At 46.0% G+C, this 12,992-nt stretch overlaps 1 protein-coding gene across 1 annotated transcript; it reads left to right on the top strand.

Moving 5' to 3' along the window:
- Positions 1-264: 264 nt before the first annotated feature.
- On the top strand, positions 265-1,813 carry LOC308157935 (interleukin-1 beta-like; the record flags this gene model as incomplete). The annotated part of the gene is made up of 5 exons (XM_080531530.1): positions 265-297; positions 414-612; positions 819-989; positions 1,352-1,485; positions 1,595-1,813. 5 exons carry the CDS (start codon positions 265-267, stop codon positions 1,811-1,813), a joined length of 756 nt encoding a protein of 251 aa, XP_080387656.1.
- Positions 1,814-12,992: the final 11,179 nt, after the last annotated feature.

Raw genomic sequence — 12,992 nt, 5'->3', positions numbered from 1 at the left:
CTGACTCTCAGATTGAAAACAAACTTCAGGTAAATTGACTTTATTTAACTTGTATATTCTTTCTTATTGGCTTCCAATGTGTTGGGTATTATAGTGATATTGTGTGGTTGTTTACTATTAATTGCTGCAGTATTAGAATATTTACTTCACTGTTTCAATTACTAAGTAACCACAGGTTGATTTACATACTGAACTGTGTCAAAGCAATAGTTATATTTTAAAGGGTGAATATGTGTGTATTACAGATCTAACAAAACAGACAACATGGAATTTGAGACTAAATGCTGTTTAATAAAGGTAAGTCTCGTGCTCACACAAAGACAGACCAACAACTATATGAGGTCATGAATTATCCCAAGCATATGTTGTCCTATTGTTTAATAAACATCATCTCCCAACCTTGTTCTGTTCAGTGCCCTGCAGACAGTAAAGCATGGAGCTCCAAGCTGCCCAAGGGGCTGGACCTGGAGGTATCCCATCACCCCGTCACTATGCGGCGTGTGGTGAACCTCATCATAGCCATGGAGAGGTTAAAGGGCAACGAGTCGAGCCTGGGCACTGAGTTCAGAGATGAAGACCTGCTCAACGTCATGCTGGAGAGTGCAGTGGAAGGTAGGCTATCTAAGTTCACTTGAGCTAAATAGGCTTTATACAATAATACTGTTAGCCAGCACTACGATTAGGTATCTGAAAGAGCTTTGAAAGACCAACCTAGACAAATGAATGTTGACAATGTAACATGTTTCACCATCAGTGCTGACAGCACTAACAATAATAACAACCTAATCCTACTTCATGACTGTCTTTCTCCTTATCAGAGCAACTGGTGTTTGCGACACCTAGCGAATGTGCCAGGACCAGCGGGTTTAGCAAGACAGGTGAGGTGCAGTGCAGCATCACTGACCGCCAGAAGAGGAGCTGGGTGCTGCTGCAGGAGGCCATGGAACTGCAGGCTATGATGCTGCAGGGAGGCAGCAACCACTGCAAAGGTACGTCAACAACTAGGTCTCTTCTCTGGCCCAGATCTAGGGTTCGCTTGGCCTCCGCAAATGCTAACCCTGCTCGATTCCAAATCGACCACTATCCCCTTCGCCTACAGCCCTATCTCTTATGGGTTCAGTTTAGAATCTTTTGTGGAAAGGGTTCTACATGGAACTCAAAAGGGTTCCTCAAATGGTTCTCCCAAAAAGACAGCCGAAGAACCCTTAATGGTTTTAGGTAATAATAATAATAATAATAATAACTTTTATTTGTATAGCGCTTTTCCTGCAAACGTTGCAGCTCAGAGTGCTCCAGGGTTGCACCTTTTGTTCTAAACTTGTGTCCTTTCTCTTCTCTCTTCCCTCCTCAGCGCTTGTGAATCTGTCCATGTACGTGAACCCCAGGCCCGGTATTAAAGCCAGACCTGTAGCACTGGGCATCAAGGGCTCCAACCTCTACCTGTCCTGCTCCATGGTAGAGGACAAGCCCACCCTGCATTTGGAGGTAAATACAACACCAAACACAACTCTCATTGAGGTGGTCAGTCAGAGAGTTCATACATACATACATTATGTAGTTGTTCTTGAGTCTAATGGCGATGTTTCTTTCCCAGACAGTGGAGGACAAGGAGGAGTTGAGGTGCATCAGCAAGGACAGTGACATGGTGCGCTTCCTCTTCTACAGACGTGACATGGAGGTGGACAACAGCACCCTTGAGTCGGCCCTCTTCACCGGCTGGTTCATCAGCACAGCCCAACAGAATGGCCATGTGCCAGTGGCCATGAGCCAGCAGTCCACCCAACAATGCACCAGGTTCTCCATGCAAGCGTAGGCCTAGAAAATAACTTAGTAACTTCTTGATGTTTTTAGAGAGTATGTATGTACTAAGTACAGCACGTTACAGAACTGGGTGTATTGATGTAGTCAAAGTTTACCTCACTGTGGCATAACTGAGTGTCAGGTAATGGTAAGCACCCTTGATATTTAGTATACTGTCTGAAGTCTTTAGCCAAATGTTGAAGATAGCAGATACAGAGTTACTATATTTGCATTTAAAATCATGTTGCTTTTCTTTTATTTATTGTATTATTTATGAGAAACACATTACTATTATTAATATATTTACATGATCATTAACTGTTATAATTTGATTGATCATTAATTAATTCATACATGCATTTGAAACATCTTTCCAGTTTGTACGTTTTCTAAAATAAATATTTAAAAAGACAAATATTCTCTCTTATTGATGATCTTTGAGGAAATGTCAAGCTTATTCTTGTATTCATTTTGTGGCTGCTGTAAAATGTTTGTTTTAGGAAGAAAAGTAACAGCATTGGTTTAGATCAGATTTTGCTTTGCCTGTGGTTATCCTACTTCGTGTTAACTTTTACTGCTTCATGCATTTATTCTCTCTGCTTCAAGAGTCCTGATCAAAAGAGCCAGTATGCCAATATACTGTACATATACTGTACATACACAATATACTGTACATATACTGTACATACAACATATGTGTTATTGCTGCTGAGAATCACAACACAAACTCGCTTGTCAAGCCAAAATACTGTAATGCAATGGATTCGGTAAGTAATCCCCACTGCTCCATCTGTGTTAGTTGACTAGCGATTTGTCATTGATTTTCAATTATTGATTTATATACTGTATGTGACATGTTCTAATGCTTTGGTCCGTATCTGATTTATTCGAAAAATGTGAATACATGTCCTTGTTGTTGAAAATCAATGACACATTGCTAGTCACCTAACACAGCTTGTTTTGTGAGCCTGCTAACAATGTAAAGTAGTGTTCTAGTTCACTAGGTAGCAGTGTGGGATTTGTAAGGCGATCAACTTCTCCAGAATTGATTTAATTGAGTCGTCACTTACAAGTGAGTTCGTTTAATCTCAACGAGACGTCCTTGATATAACTTCTTAAGATAAAATGATCCAATCAAATATTAGGCACCACTACTGAACTGTTCATTAAGATCATATTTATTCAAGCACATCAGCAAGCAATAATAGTTCATTTCCATGGAAAAGTGGTCCCATCTAGTTTCACCTCCGCAGGCCAGTATCAGCTAGCCGTCAATAGGTTAACTGCAGAAGCTTCACCAAACAAGAACCCCGTTTAGCCTTGTTGGTACATAGTCCTTTATACATTTGATTTAACATTTGGGGCTGGGCTGTCCCTCCCCCCCTATCTGGTAGTTTTATAACTGTCAGCATAAAATCTGTTGCAGCTGTGAGCAAGTGTTTTAGTTAGTTATGTGGCCTTCAACTCCTCTCTGTGTGGGTGCGAGAGTGTACTGTGTGTTATCTTCTTCTTCTGGCCTCCCTCTGTGTCCCTCTGCGGTCACACCCCCTGTCTGGGGCTCGTTAATCACATATGCACACACAGCTATGTATTTAAGAAACAGGTAAGCATATGCACACAGTTATGTTTTTAGGATGTACAGACATTTTTATACAGTTACCTTGGGTATATTCTACGTGCGTTCTAAAGCACTGATTGTCCAGTTATTTGATCATCAAACCCATTCCCTGGGGTCATGACTAGGTCAGTAGGCTATGTTCTTATCAGAATAGCTTATGAAAACATAACTGTTGAAGTTACACAGTCCTATGACTTAGGATTCGATTAACAAGTTAAAATGTAGTATAGAAGAATAGACTTATCATTAATCATTAGTTATGAAAGTATAAAATCAGTACAGAAAAATAGAATATCATAACAGCAGGTGTAAAATGGTTGTTAGCACATAGGTAAAAATAAGTAATTTACAGGAGGTTTGAATCATAAAACTTTCTTTTAGTCAGGAGCTTGTCTTCTTCTTGACGCTCAAAAACAGAACCTCTCTTTTGGCTAATTGCGAGACCTTCCTATTGTTCTCAACTGACCTCAGTCACATATTATTTAAATGAGCACATAGTACATGATTTATCACTTCTAGTTATTTTAATACAAATTCCCAACAGGTCCCTTTATGACGTCGGACCCAGTGTGCTCTCCGGCGCTCTCAGAGCAAATTTACGAACGCAGCCCAAGTGTATCATGGCGAGTGCTGCTAATGTTGGCGACAGAGAAGAACTCGAAATGCCTCCCTCGTCATTTAAATACCATGTATGGGAGCACTTTGGCTTCTCTGTCAATTATAACAATGATGGACAGTGTCATTGGAAGTGTGGTCGATAAAAAAGTTACGGTGTTTAAGCGTTGTGCAACGAGAAAGTCGTACGAGTATGGCCACACATTTCCCGCGACATCACCCTGGTGTGTTGACGGGAGGCACGAAAAAGGCAGCTTGACAACTTCTGATAATGTAGCAAATTTTTTCATACCATGTTTAAAGTAAGGTTTCACTTTATTATTTAGTTAAAAGTGGCATAAAACATGTTTATTTGTCTGCTTTAAAGAGCCCAGTGATTCACTGCTGCAACCAGGTGCCTCCTCCCTCTCTCCTACTGCATCATTTAAGTTGAATGTGTGTTTCTGTTTAATATGTAGCCTAATGTTTGAGTGTAGAATATATACACACACACCAGTGGAGGCTCCTCCATAGAGGTGGAGGAGGCCTGGCCTCCCCAATAATTTGAGAGAAGAGAGAGAGATTTTAAAAAGCAATAATTATATTTTTTATTTTTTATTTTTTATTTATTTAACAAAAAAAATATTTTAAATTGTTTTATATTAATATTATTTATTAATATTATTTCCGTTTTGTTCATAAATATGTTCCATGGCTAAAACCCAATATTGCAATTGTAAAGCACCTACAGGCCAGAATCCCTATCCGTTTCTATTGAAGGAGGCCAGGCCTCCTGTCGAAAAGTCCAGGCCTCCTGTCGGAAAGTGGTTTCTCATAGAAGTCAATGTAATGCAATTTTTTCATGGCAATATGTGATTGGCCCATCACAGAAAATGGGTGGGAACAGGAGGCCTCTCCTCCGTTGTAGTACCTTTTTTCCGCCACACGCGTGTATGAGTGCTGTTCTGCAGGATAAATATTAGAAATTAGTCCAGGGCTGAATGATTGACATTTTGTTCGTCCAATCACATGAAGCCATTTTGAGAATTCGCCAGTCACTTCAGTCAAAGAAACACTCCATAGTGTCTACGAGTGTCCTATCAACTTGTCCTTTACAGGACACGTCTAGAACACCCATGGCTATTATCCCTGAAAATAATAGCTCATTTGGCCAAATACTTTTGCTTAAAATTACCTCGGAAATCGGCGAGATTCTGGCGCGATTTATACATCGAATAGGTAGACAACATTTAGGATTTATTGAACAGTTTTATTTTTTAATGTAGTCGATTTCGTTTTATTACAAGTCAATGTAATATTCTTCCATATCAAATGGAGTCCTGGAGAGAGTATGCCGCCCCTCAGCTAAACCAGTGGTGAGTTGAACTAATCAGATGTCTCTACCAGTGTTACACCACTAGTTCTCAGTAGTAATACCACTCCATTGCATGTCTGTGTTTCTCAGCAGATGAAGCCAGCTGGAACCAGTACTGTCCTCACAACATTAAACATTTTTATTTATTTATATTAAATATATTGAATAAAACTACATAAAGAAACTGTTACTTATCTTTTTTATATGCTAAACTTGATTAAATTGATGATTACATGTTGAAGCTGTAGAAGAAGAAGAATGAAAAATGTAGGCTAAACTAAATTGTTTTTTAACCACATAATTATCAAATTCCTGCCTTTTACACATGTTCACTGGGCATTTATATTACATCCAAATGTCATTTCTCAATTTAATTATCAGGCAGGCTCATAGACTTACAGCAATGTCATTTCTTCAGGCAGGCACATAGGCTAAGCTCTGCACAATGAATTCCATCAATCAGAACTTTCTGATTGTAGCTTACACTCCAAATAGTGTGCCTTTGTCCAGCACAAAGACAGATAAGAAGAACAGGGAACATTCCATCGCGAGTGAAGCGAGCAAGCGGAAAAAAATTGGCCTCCTCAATTCTGGAAGTCACCAGCCTCCACTGACACACACATATATATACCAGTTTTGACATCTTGAATGTTGTTGGGTTTTACACAGTAAAAGTGGTGTTTTTACAGAATTCGAGGAAAAAGCTTTTTATTTTTATTTTTATGTTTTGTGTTGATCCGAAAAATGATCTGATCTGTGCCTCAAAAACCGTGACATGATCCGATCCGTGAGTTAGGTGATCCGTTACACCCCTATTTACAATGTATGTCTGCTCTGTAGGATTCTTAATAGGACTAGATGTTAAAATCCCTAAATAATTAGCACAACAATTGACTGAGTGGAGTTGGAGATGTCCTCTTGGGTGGAGTGGAATTTGGCAATGATCACGTGGTGCCACCAGTACGACACATCTTCAGTTGTGGTCCCCGACCTCATTGGGTGTTTCGGCCATTTATCACAAGACACCCTCTGCCGAGGTTGGCCCACCACAGGCTGATCAGGCCTGGGTGTGTGTCGCACGGTGGCACCACGTGGTCATTAGGGAGCCCATGTTGGGTCCCTACGTTTCAGCCACAGCCAGTGACTGCTCCGTTCTGCTGCAGTGGACAGTTCTTTAATTGCCTTCCGTTGGGCCTGTCCTCTGATCCCTACTGCCCTCAGGAGCCTTGTGGTGGAGCTGGCTACAAAGCCTCTGCAGCCCACCTCCACTGGCCACACCTTCACGTTCCAGCCCCGCCCCTCTGCTTCGACTGCTAAGTTGGCATACCGCAGCCTCTTCCGTTCGAATGCCTCATCGATGGCCTCCTCCCATGGGACCGTCAGTTCTACGATGAAGACACGCCGGCAGGACTTGGACCAGAGGACTAGGTCTGGGCGCAGGTTGGTCGCTGCAATTTCGGGTGGGAAGGTGAGCCTCTGGCTGAGGTCTACCCGCATTTCCCAATCCCGGGCTGCGTTCAGTGGGCCTGAGTCTGGAGGTGATGGCTTGGTCCGCTGTTTCTCCCCTTCCCGGATGAAGATTGTTTTCCGTGGAAAGGTAGTCTGGGCATTTAGAGGCATGGCGTTGGTGGTTACCCTCTTGTGCTCAAGTTCGGCAGCCAAGCACTTTAGCACTTGGTTGTGGCGCCAGGTGTATCTTCCTTGAGTTAGACTGGTCTTGCAACCCACCAAGATGTGTTTGAGGCTTGCTGGGGCTGCACACTGGAGACAGGCTGGGTCCTCTCCATACCAGAGATGTAGGTTGGTAGGAGAGGGCAGGACATCATATGTGGCTCTGATGATGAAACTTAGCCTATTAGACTCCATGCTCCACAGCTCGTTCCATGTGATTTTCCTCCTCTCCACGCTCTCCCACTTCATCCAGCGGCCTTGCTGGGCTTGGGAGACTGCCTTGGCGCACCTGGCTGCTTCCTCCTGGTGGCGCACCTCCTCAACCACCATCTTCCGCCGTTCGGTTGGAGTAGCCTTTTGCCATGTGGGTGTTGTTGTTTCCAAACCAAGGCCCCCTCTGCCATGTTGGACATGCCCCACTATATCCCGGTGTCTGAGGGCGGTCTTTGCCACCGCAACTGCTGCAGATGGCTTCCATTTCCTCCCCGTTGCTAGGATCGGAGCAGCACTGTTTGTGTATGGTATGATGCAGCAATGATGACAGACACGTGTATCAAGTTCAGCCATGTAATATCAAAGTGAAGGGAACAAGCACCTACACACGGGTCATGCAGAAACAACCAAACAAGTCGATAGCCGATGGCATCGATCTAAGTAGACCCGTAACATCCTCCTTTTCCAAGTGAACACAAACACCTTAGAACTTAGTGCAAAAATAACAAAAGTAATCTAGTGCAAAAATAACAAAAGTTTGTTCTTATATAAAATGTAACAACTGTCTGTTAACTTCTGTATTCTCTGTGTCTTTCCTTTTTCATTTTTTTTCCATTTTTATTTTATGGCAACAGCCCTATATAGTTTAGGTTACAAATTGAGTCTCACAGGTGGCTTAGACAGCCGTCCAGCCCTAGTGTATGCGCGTCCCTCAAATGGTGCTGTGCCAATTGGACTAGGTGAGGTCCTAGGTGTGAACCTGACCGGGCTCGGCTCGGCCACAGTTGGGGGAGCCTCTGCAGCAGTACTCTCTGGCACAGGGTCATTCTCTTCGTAGGTCGGAGTAGCAGTCGGCTCGGCTACTCTGAGATCCACCCTGTTGCGTCGATAGAGGGAGCCGTCGACATCCACCAGGTACGATCTCGGTGCAACCCTGCGGAGGCAGGTCCCAGCCCTCCAGATGCCAGTGTTGTCAGTAGGCAGGGGCTTCATTCGGACGGTTTCCCCGACTGCCAGCTCCGGCAGGTCCCGGGCGGACCGGTCATAGAAAGACTTGGCAAGCTGCCTCCTGTGGCGCAGCTTTTCAGTGACTCCTACCACAACGACTGGTTCCAGCAGCTTGTTTGTCACTGGAATAGAGGTCTTCAGCCGACGAGACATGAGACGTTGTGCCGGGCTGCTGTTCATGCTTTCGGTGGGAGTATTTCTCCAGTGTAGTATGGCCTTCCAGGGGTCGTCACTGTCACGCATAGCCTTGCGCAGCAGATTCTTTGCAATCTTGACGGCCGACTCTGCCTTGCCGTTTGCTTTCGGGTGCCTTGGAGAGGAGGTCACATGCTCAAACTCCCATTCAGAGGCAAAACGTGAGAATCGAGAGGTAAATTGTGGGCCATTGTCTGTGATGACCCTCTCTGGCTGGCCATGCCGAGCGAACTGTGCCTTACATCGCTTGATGACTGTCTCTGCAGATAAGTCAGGGAGGAGCTCAACTTCCCAAAAGTCGGAATAGTGGTCGACTATAATAAGATAGTCCTTCTGCCTATGACTGAACAGGTCCATGCTCAGAATTTGCCACGGCCTGGTGGGCAGTTCATGTGAGAGCATGGTCTCCTTTTGCTGTTTGTGAGCATACTCATTGCAGGTTGAGCAGGTGCCCACAAAATCCTTTATCTCTGCCTGCATGTTCGGCCAGTACAATGTCTCTCGAGCATGTCGGTAGCATGCGTCTCCTCCTGTGTGACTTGAATGAATGCGCGTAAGCATCTCTGGGCGTAGTGATTTTGGGATGATGACTTTCTGCCCCCGGAATAGAACACCGTTCTGTACACTGACTTCATCTCTGTAAGGCCAGTATTCTCTGGTAATGAGAGGTGCTTCTTCTCTCACATCTGGCCAGCCTATGAGAACTGTGGACTTAAGTGCCTGCAGGCATTCATCTCGGTCAGTGTGCAGCCTGATTTGTTCGAGACGCTGGTCACTTACATTCAAGTAGTCTGCCTGGTTCACATGCTGTATCTCCTCTTGCTCTTGTTGCAGGGAGCAGATAGCGTGCCGCTGGTAGGTTGTTCCTCTGCCGGTGCATCCTGCTGTAGCTCTGCTGAGCGTGTCGCTGATGAACATTTCAGGCCCTGGTTTGTAGATGACCGTCAGACTGTAGTTCTGTAAGGTCATGAGCATGCTCTGAAGCCTCTTGGGAGAGTTGAGGAGAGGTTTGCTGAAAATGGAGATTAGGGGCTTATGGTCTGTCTCCGCTGTGATCAGGTCGCGGCCATATAGATAGTAGTGAAACCTCTGACAGGCGAAGACGATGCTGAGACACTCTTTCTCAATCTGTGCGTAGTTCTTTTCTGTGGGGGTAAGAGCTCTCGAAGCGAACGCGATGGGCTGTCCTTCCTGCATGAGGCAGCATCCGAGACCATTCTGCCTTGCCGTTTGCTTTCGGGTGCCTTGGAGAGGAGGTCACATGCTCAAACTCCCATTCAGAGGCAAAACGTGAGAATCGAGAGGTAAATTGTGGGCCATTGTCTGTGATGACCCTCTCTGGCTGGCCATGCCGAGCGAACTGTCCCTTACATCGCTTGATGACTGTCTCTGCAGATAAGTCAGGGAGGAGCTCAACTTCCCAAAAGTCGGAATAGTGGTCGACTATAATAAGATAGTCCTTCTGCCTATGACTGAACAGGTCCATGCTCAGAATTTGCCACGGCCTGGTGGGCAGTTCATGTGAGAGCATGGTCTCCTTTTGCTGTTTGTGAGCATACTCATTGCAGGTTGAGCAGGTGCCCACAAAATCCTTTATCTCTGCCTGCATGTTCGGCCAGTACAATGTCTCTCGAGCATGTCGGTAGCATGCGTCTCCTCCTGTGTGACTTGAATGAATGCGCGTAAGCATCTCTGGGCGTAGTGATTTTGGGATGATGACTTTCTGCCCCCGGAATAGAACACCGTTCTGTACACTGACTTCATCTCTGTAAGGCCAGTATTCTCTGGTAATGAGAGGTGCTTCTTCTCTCACATCTGGCCAGCCTATGAGAACTGTGGACTTAAGTGCCTGCAGGCATTCATCTCGGTCAGTGTGCAGCCTGATTTGTTCGAGACGCTGGTCACTTACATTCAAGTAGTCTGCCTGGTTCACATGCTGTATCTCCTCTTGCTCTTGTTGCAGGGAGCAGATAGCGTGCCGCTGGTAGGTTGTTCCTCTGCCGGTGCATCCTGCTGTAGCTCTGCTGAGCGTGTCGCTGATGAACATTTCAGGCCCTGGTTTGTAGATGACCGTCAGACTGTAGTTCTGTAAGGTCATGAGCATGCTCTGAAGCCTCTTGGGAGAGTTGAGGAGAGGTTTGCTGAAAATGGAGATTAGGGGCTTATGGTCTGTCTCCGCTGTGATCAGGTCGCGGCCATATAGATAGTAGTGAAACCTCTGACAGGCGAAGACGATGCTGAGACACTCTTTCTCAATCTGTGCGTAGTTCTTTTCTGTGGGGGTAAGAGCTCTCGAAGCGAACGCGATGGGCTGTCCTTCCTGCATGAGGCAGCATCCGAGACCATTCTGCCTTGCCGTTTGCTTTCGGGTGCCTTGGAGAGGAGGTCACATGCTCAAACTCCCATTCAGAGGCAAAACGTGAGAATCGAGAGGTAAATTGTGGGCCATTGTCTGTGATGACCCTCTCTGGCTGGCCATGCCGAGCGAACTGTCCCTTACATCGCTTGATGACTGTCTCTGCAGATAAGTCAGGGAGGAGCTCAACTTCCCAAAAGTCGGAATAGTGGTCGACTATAATAAGATAGTCCTTCTGCCTATGACTGAACAGGTCCATGCTCAGAATTTGCCACGGCCTGGTGGGCAGTTCATGTGAGAGCATGGTCTCCTTTTGCTGTTTGTGAGCATACTCATTGCAGGTTGAGCAGGTGCCCACAAAATCCTTTATCTCTGCCTGCATGTTCGGCCAGTACAATGTCTCTCGAGCATGTCGGTAGCATGCGTCTCCTCCTGTGTGACTTGAATGAATGCGCGTAAGCATCTCTGGGCGTAGTGATTTTGGGATGATGACTTTCTGCCCCCGGAATAGAACACCGTTCTGTACACTGACTTCATCTCTGTAAGGCCAGTATTCTCTGGTAATGAGAGGTGCTTCTTCTCTCACATCTGGCCAGCCTATGAGAACTGTGGACTTAAGTGCCTGCAGGCATTCATCTCGGTCAGTGTGCAGCCTGATTTGTTCGAGACGCTGGTCACTTACATTCAAGTAGTCTGCCTGGTTCACATGCTGTATCTCCTCTTGCTCTTGTTGCAGGGAGCAGATAGCGTGCCGCTGGTAGGTTGTTCCTCTGCCGGTGCATCCTGCTGTAGCTCTGCTGAGCGTGTCGCTGATGAACATTTCAGGCCCTGGTTTGTAGATGACCGTCAGACTGTAGTTCTGTAAGGTCATGAGCATGCTCTGAAGCCTCTTGGGAGCGTTGAGGAGAGGTTTGCTGAAAATGGAGATTAGGGGCTTATGGTCTGTCTCCGCTGTGATCAGGTCGCGGCCATATAGATAGTAGTGAAACCTCTGACAGGCGAAGACGATGCTGAGACACTCTTTCTCAATCTGTGCGTAGTTCTTTTCTGTGGGGGTAAGAGCTCTCGAAGCGAACGCGATGGGCTGTCCTTCCTGCATGAGGCAGCATCCGAGACCATTCTGGCTGGCGTCGCTCTGGACTGTGATTGGCTTGGTCACATCATAGTAGCGCAGGACAGGCATGGTTGTAGCTAGAGACTTGAGTTCTTGAACTGCCGCCTCGTGTTTGGGTAGCCAATGCCAGGGGGTTTCCTTGTCCAGCAAGCGTCGCAACGGCTCACAGACACTTGATAAGTGTGGCATGAATTTGGCCAAGTAGTTGGCAAAGCCAATCAGACGCTGCACCCCTTTTGCGTCAGTTGGATTGGGCATTTCGATGATGGCCCTCACCTTCTCTGGGTCAGGCTTCAGCCCTGTGGATGAGAGGATGTGGCCGTGAAACTGGACCTCAGCTACTTTGAACTGCAGCTTCTTCAACCCTAGCCGCAGCTTGACCTCACGGCAGCGTTCCATCAGTGCCAAAAGCTTGACATCATGGTCACTCTCAGCCTCTTTGTCTGTGTCCCCACAACCCACAACCAGGATGTCGTCCGCAATGGGCTCGATGCCCTTGAGTCCAGCCAGGAGCTCGTGTTGTTTTCGCTGATACACCTCGGGTGCCACAGACACTCCGAATGGTAGCTTAAGCCAGCGTTTCCTCCCCCAGGGGGTCCAGAATGTGGTCATGAGGCTGCTCTCGTAGTCAAGTCTGCATTGTAGAAATGCATCTCGGGCATCCACTAAGGTGAATACTCTTGCCTTCGGTAGTTTGTACAGGACATCATCCAGAGTAGGCATGATGTAATGAGAGCGCTTTAGGGCCTTGTTCAGGAACTTAGGATCTATACATAGTCTGAGCTTGTCTGTTTTTTTTACAATAACCATGTTGCTGATCCAATCAGTTGGGTCTGTGACCGGCGCCATGTGGCCGTCAGCCTCGTACTTGTCCAGCTGGGCTTTGACTGCTGCTTTCATTGCAATGGGAACATTGCGAGGGGCACATTGAACTGTAGGAACCCTGGAATCTAGGTCAAAGTGGACCTCCCCGGGTAGAGATTCCACAGGTGAGTTGAATACATCACTGTATTTGTTAGTCAGCTGCTCCTTGGTTAGGGCTCCAGGC

The sequence above is a fragment of the Nansenia antarctica genome, assembly GCF_963989245.1.
Source record: "Nansenia antarctica genome assembly, chromosome: 5".
Classification (NCBI taxonomy): domain Eukaryota; kingdom Metazoa; phylum Chordata; class Actinopteri; order Argentiniformes; family Microstomatidae; genus Nansenia; species Nansenia antarctica.
This window is presented reverse-complemented; position numbering and strand designations above follow the sequence as displayed.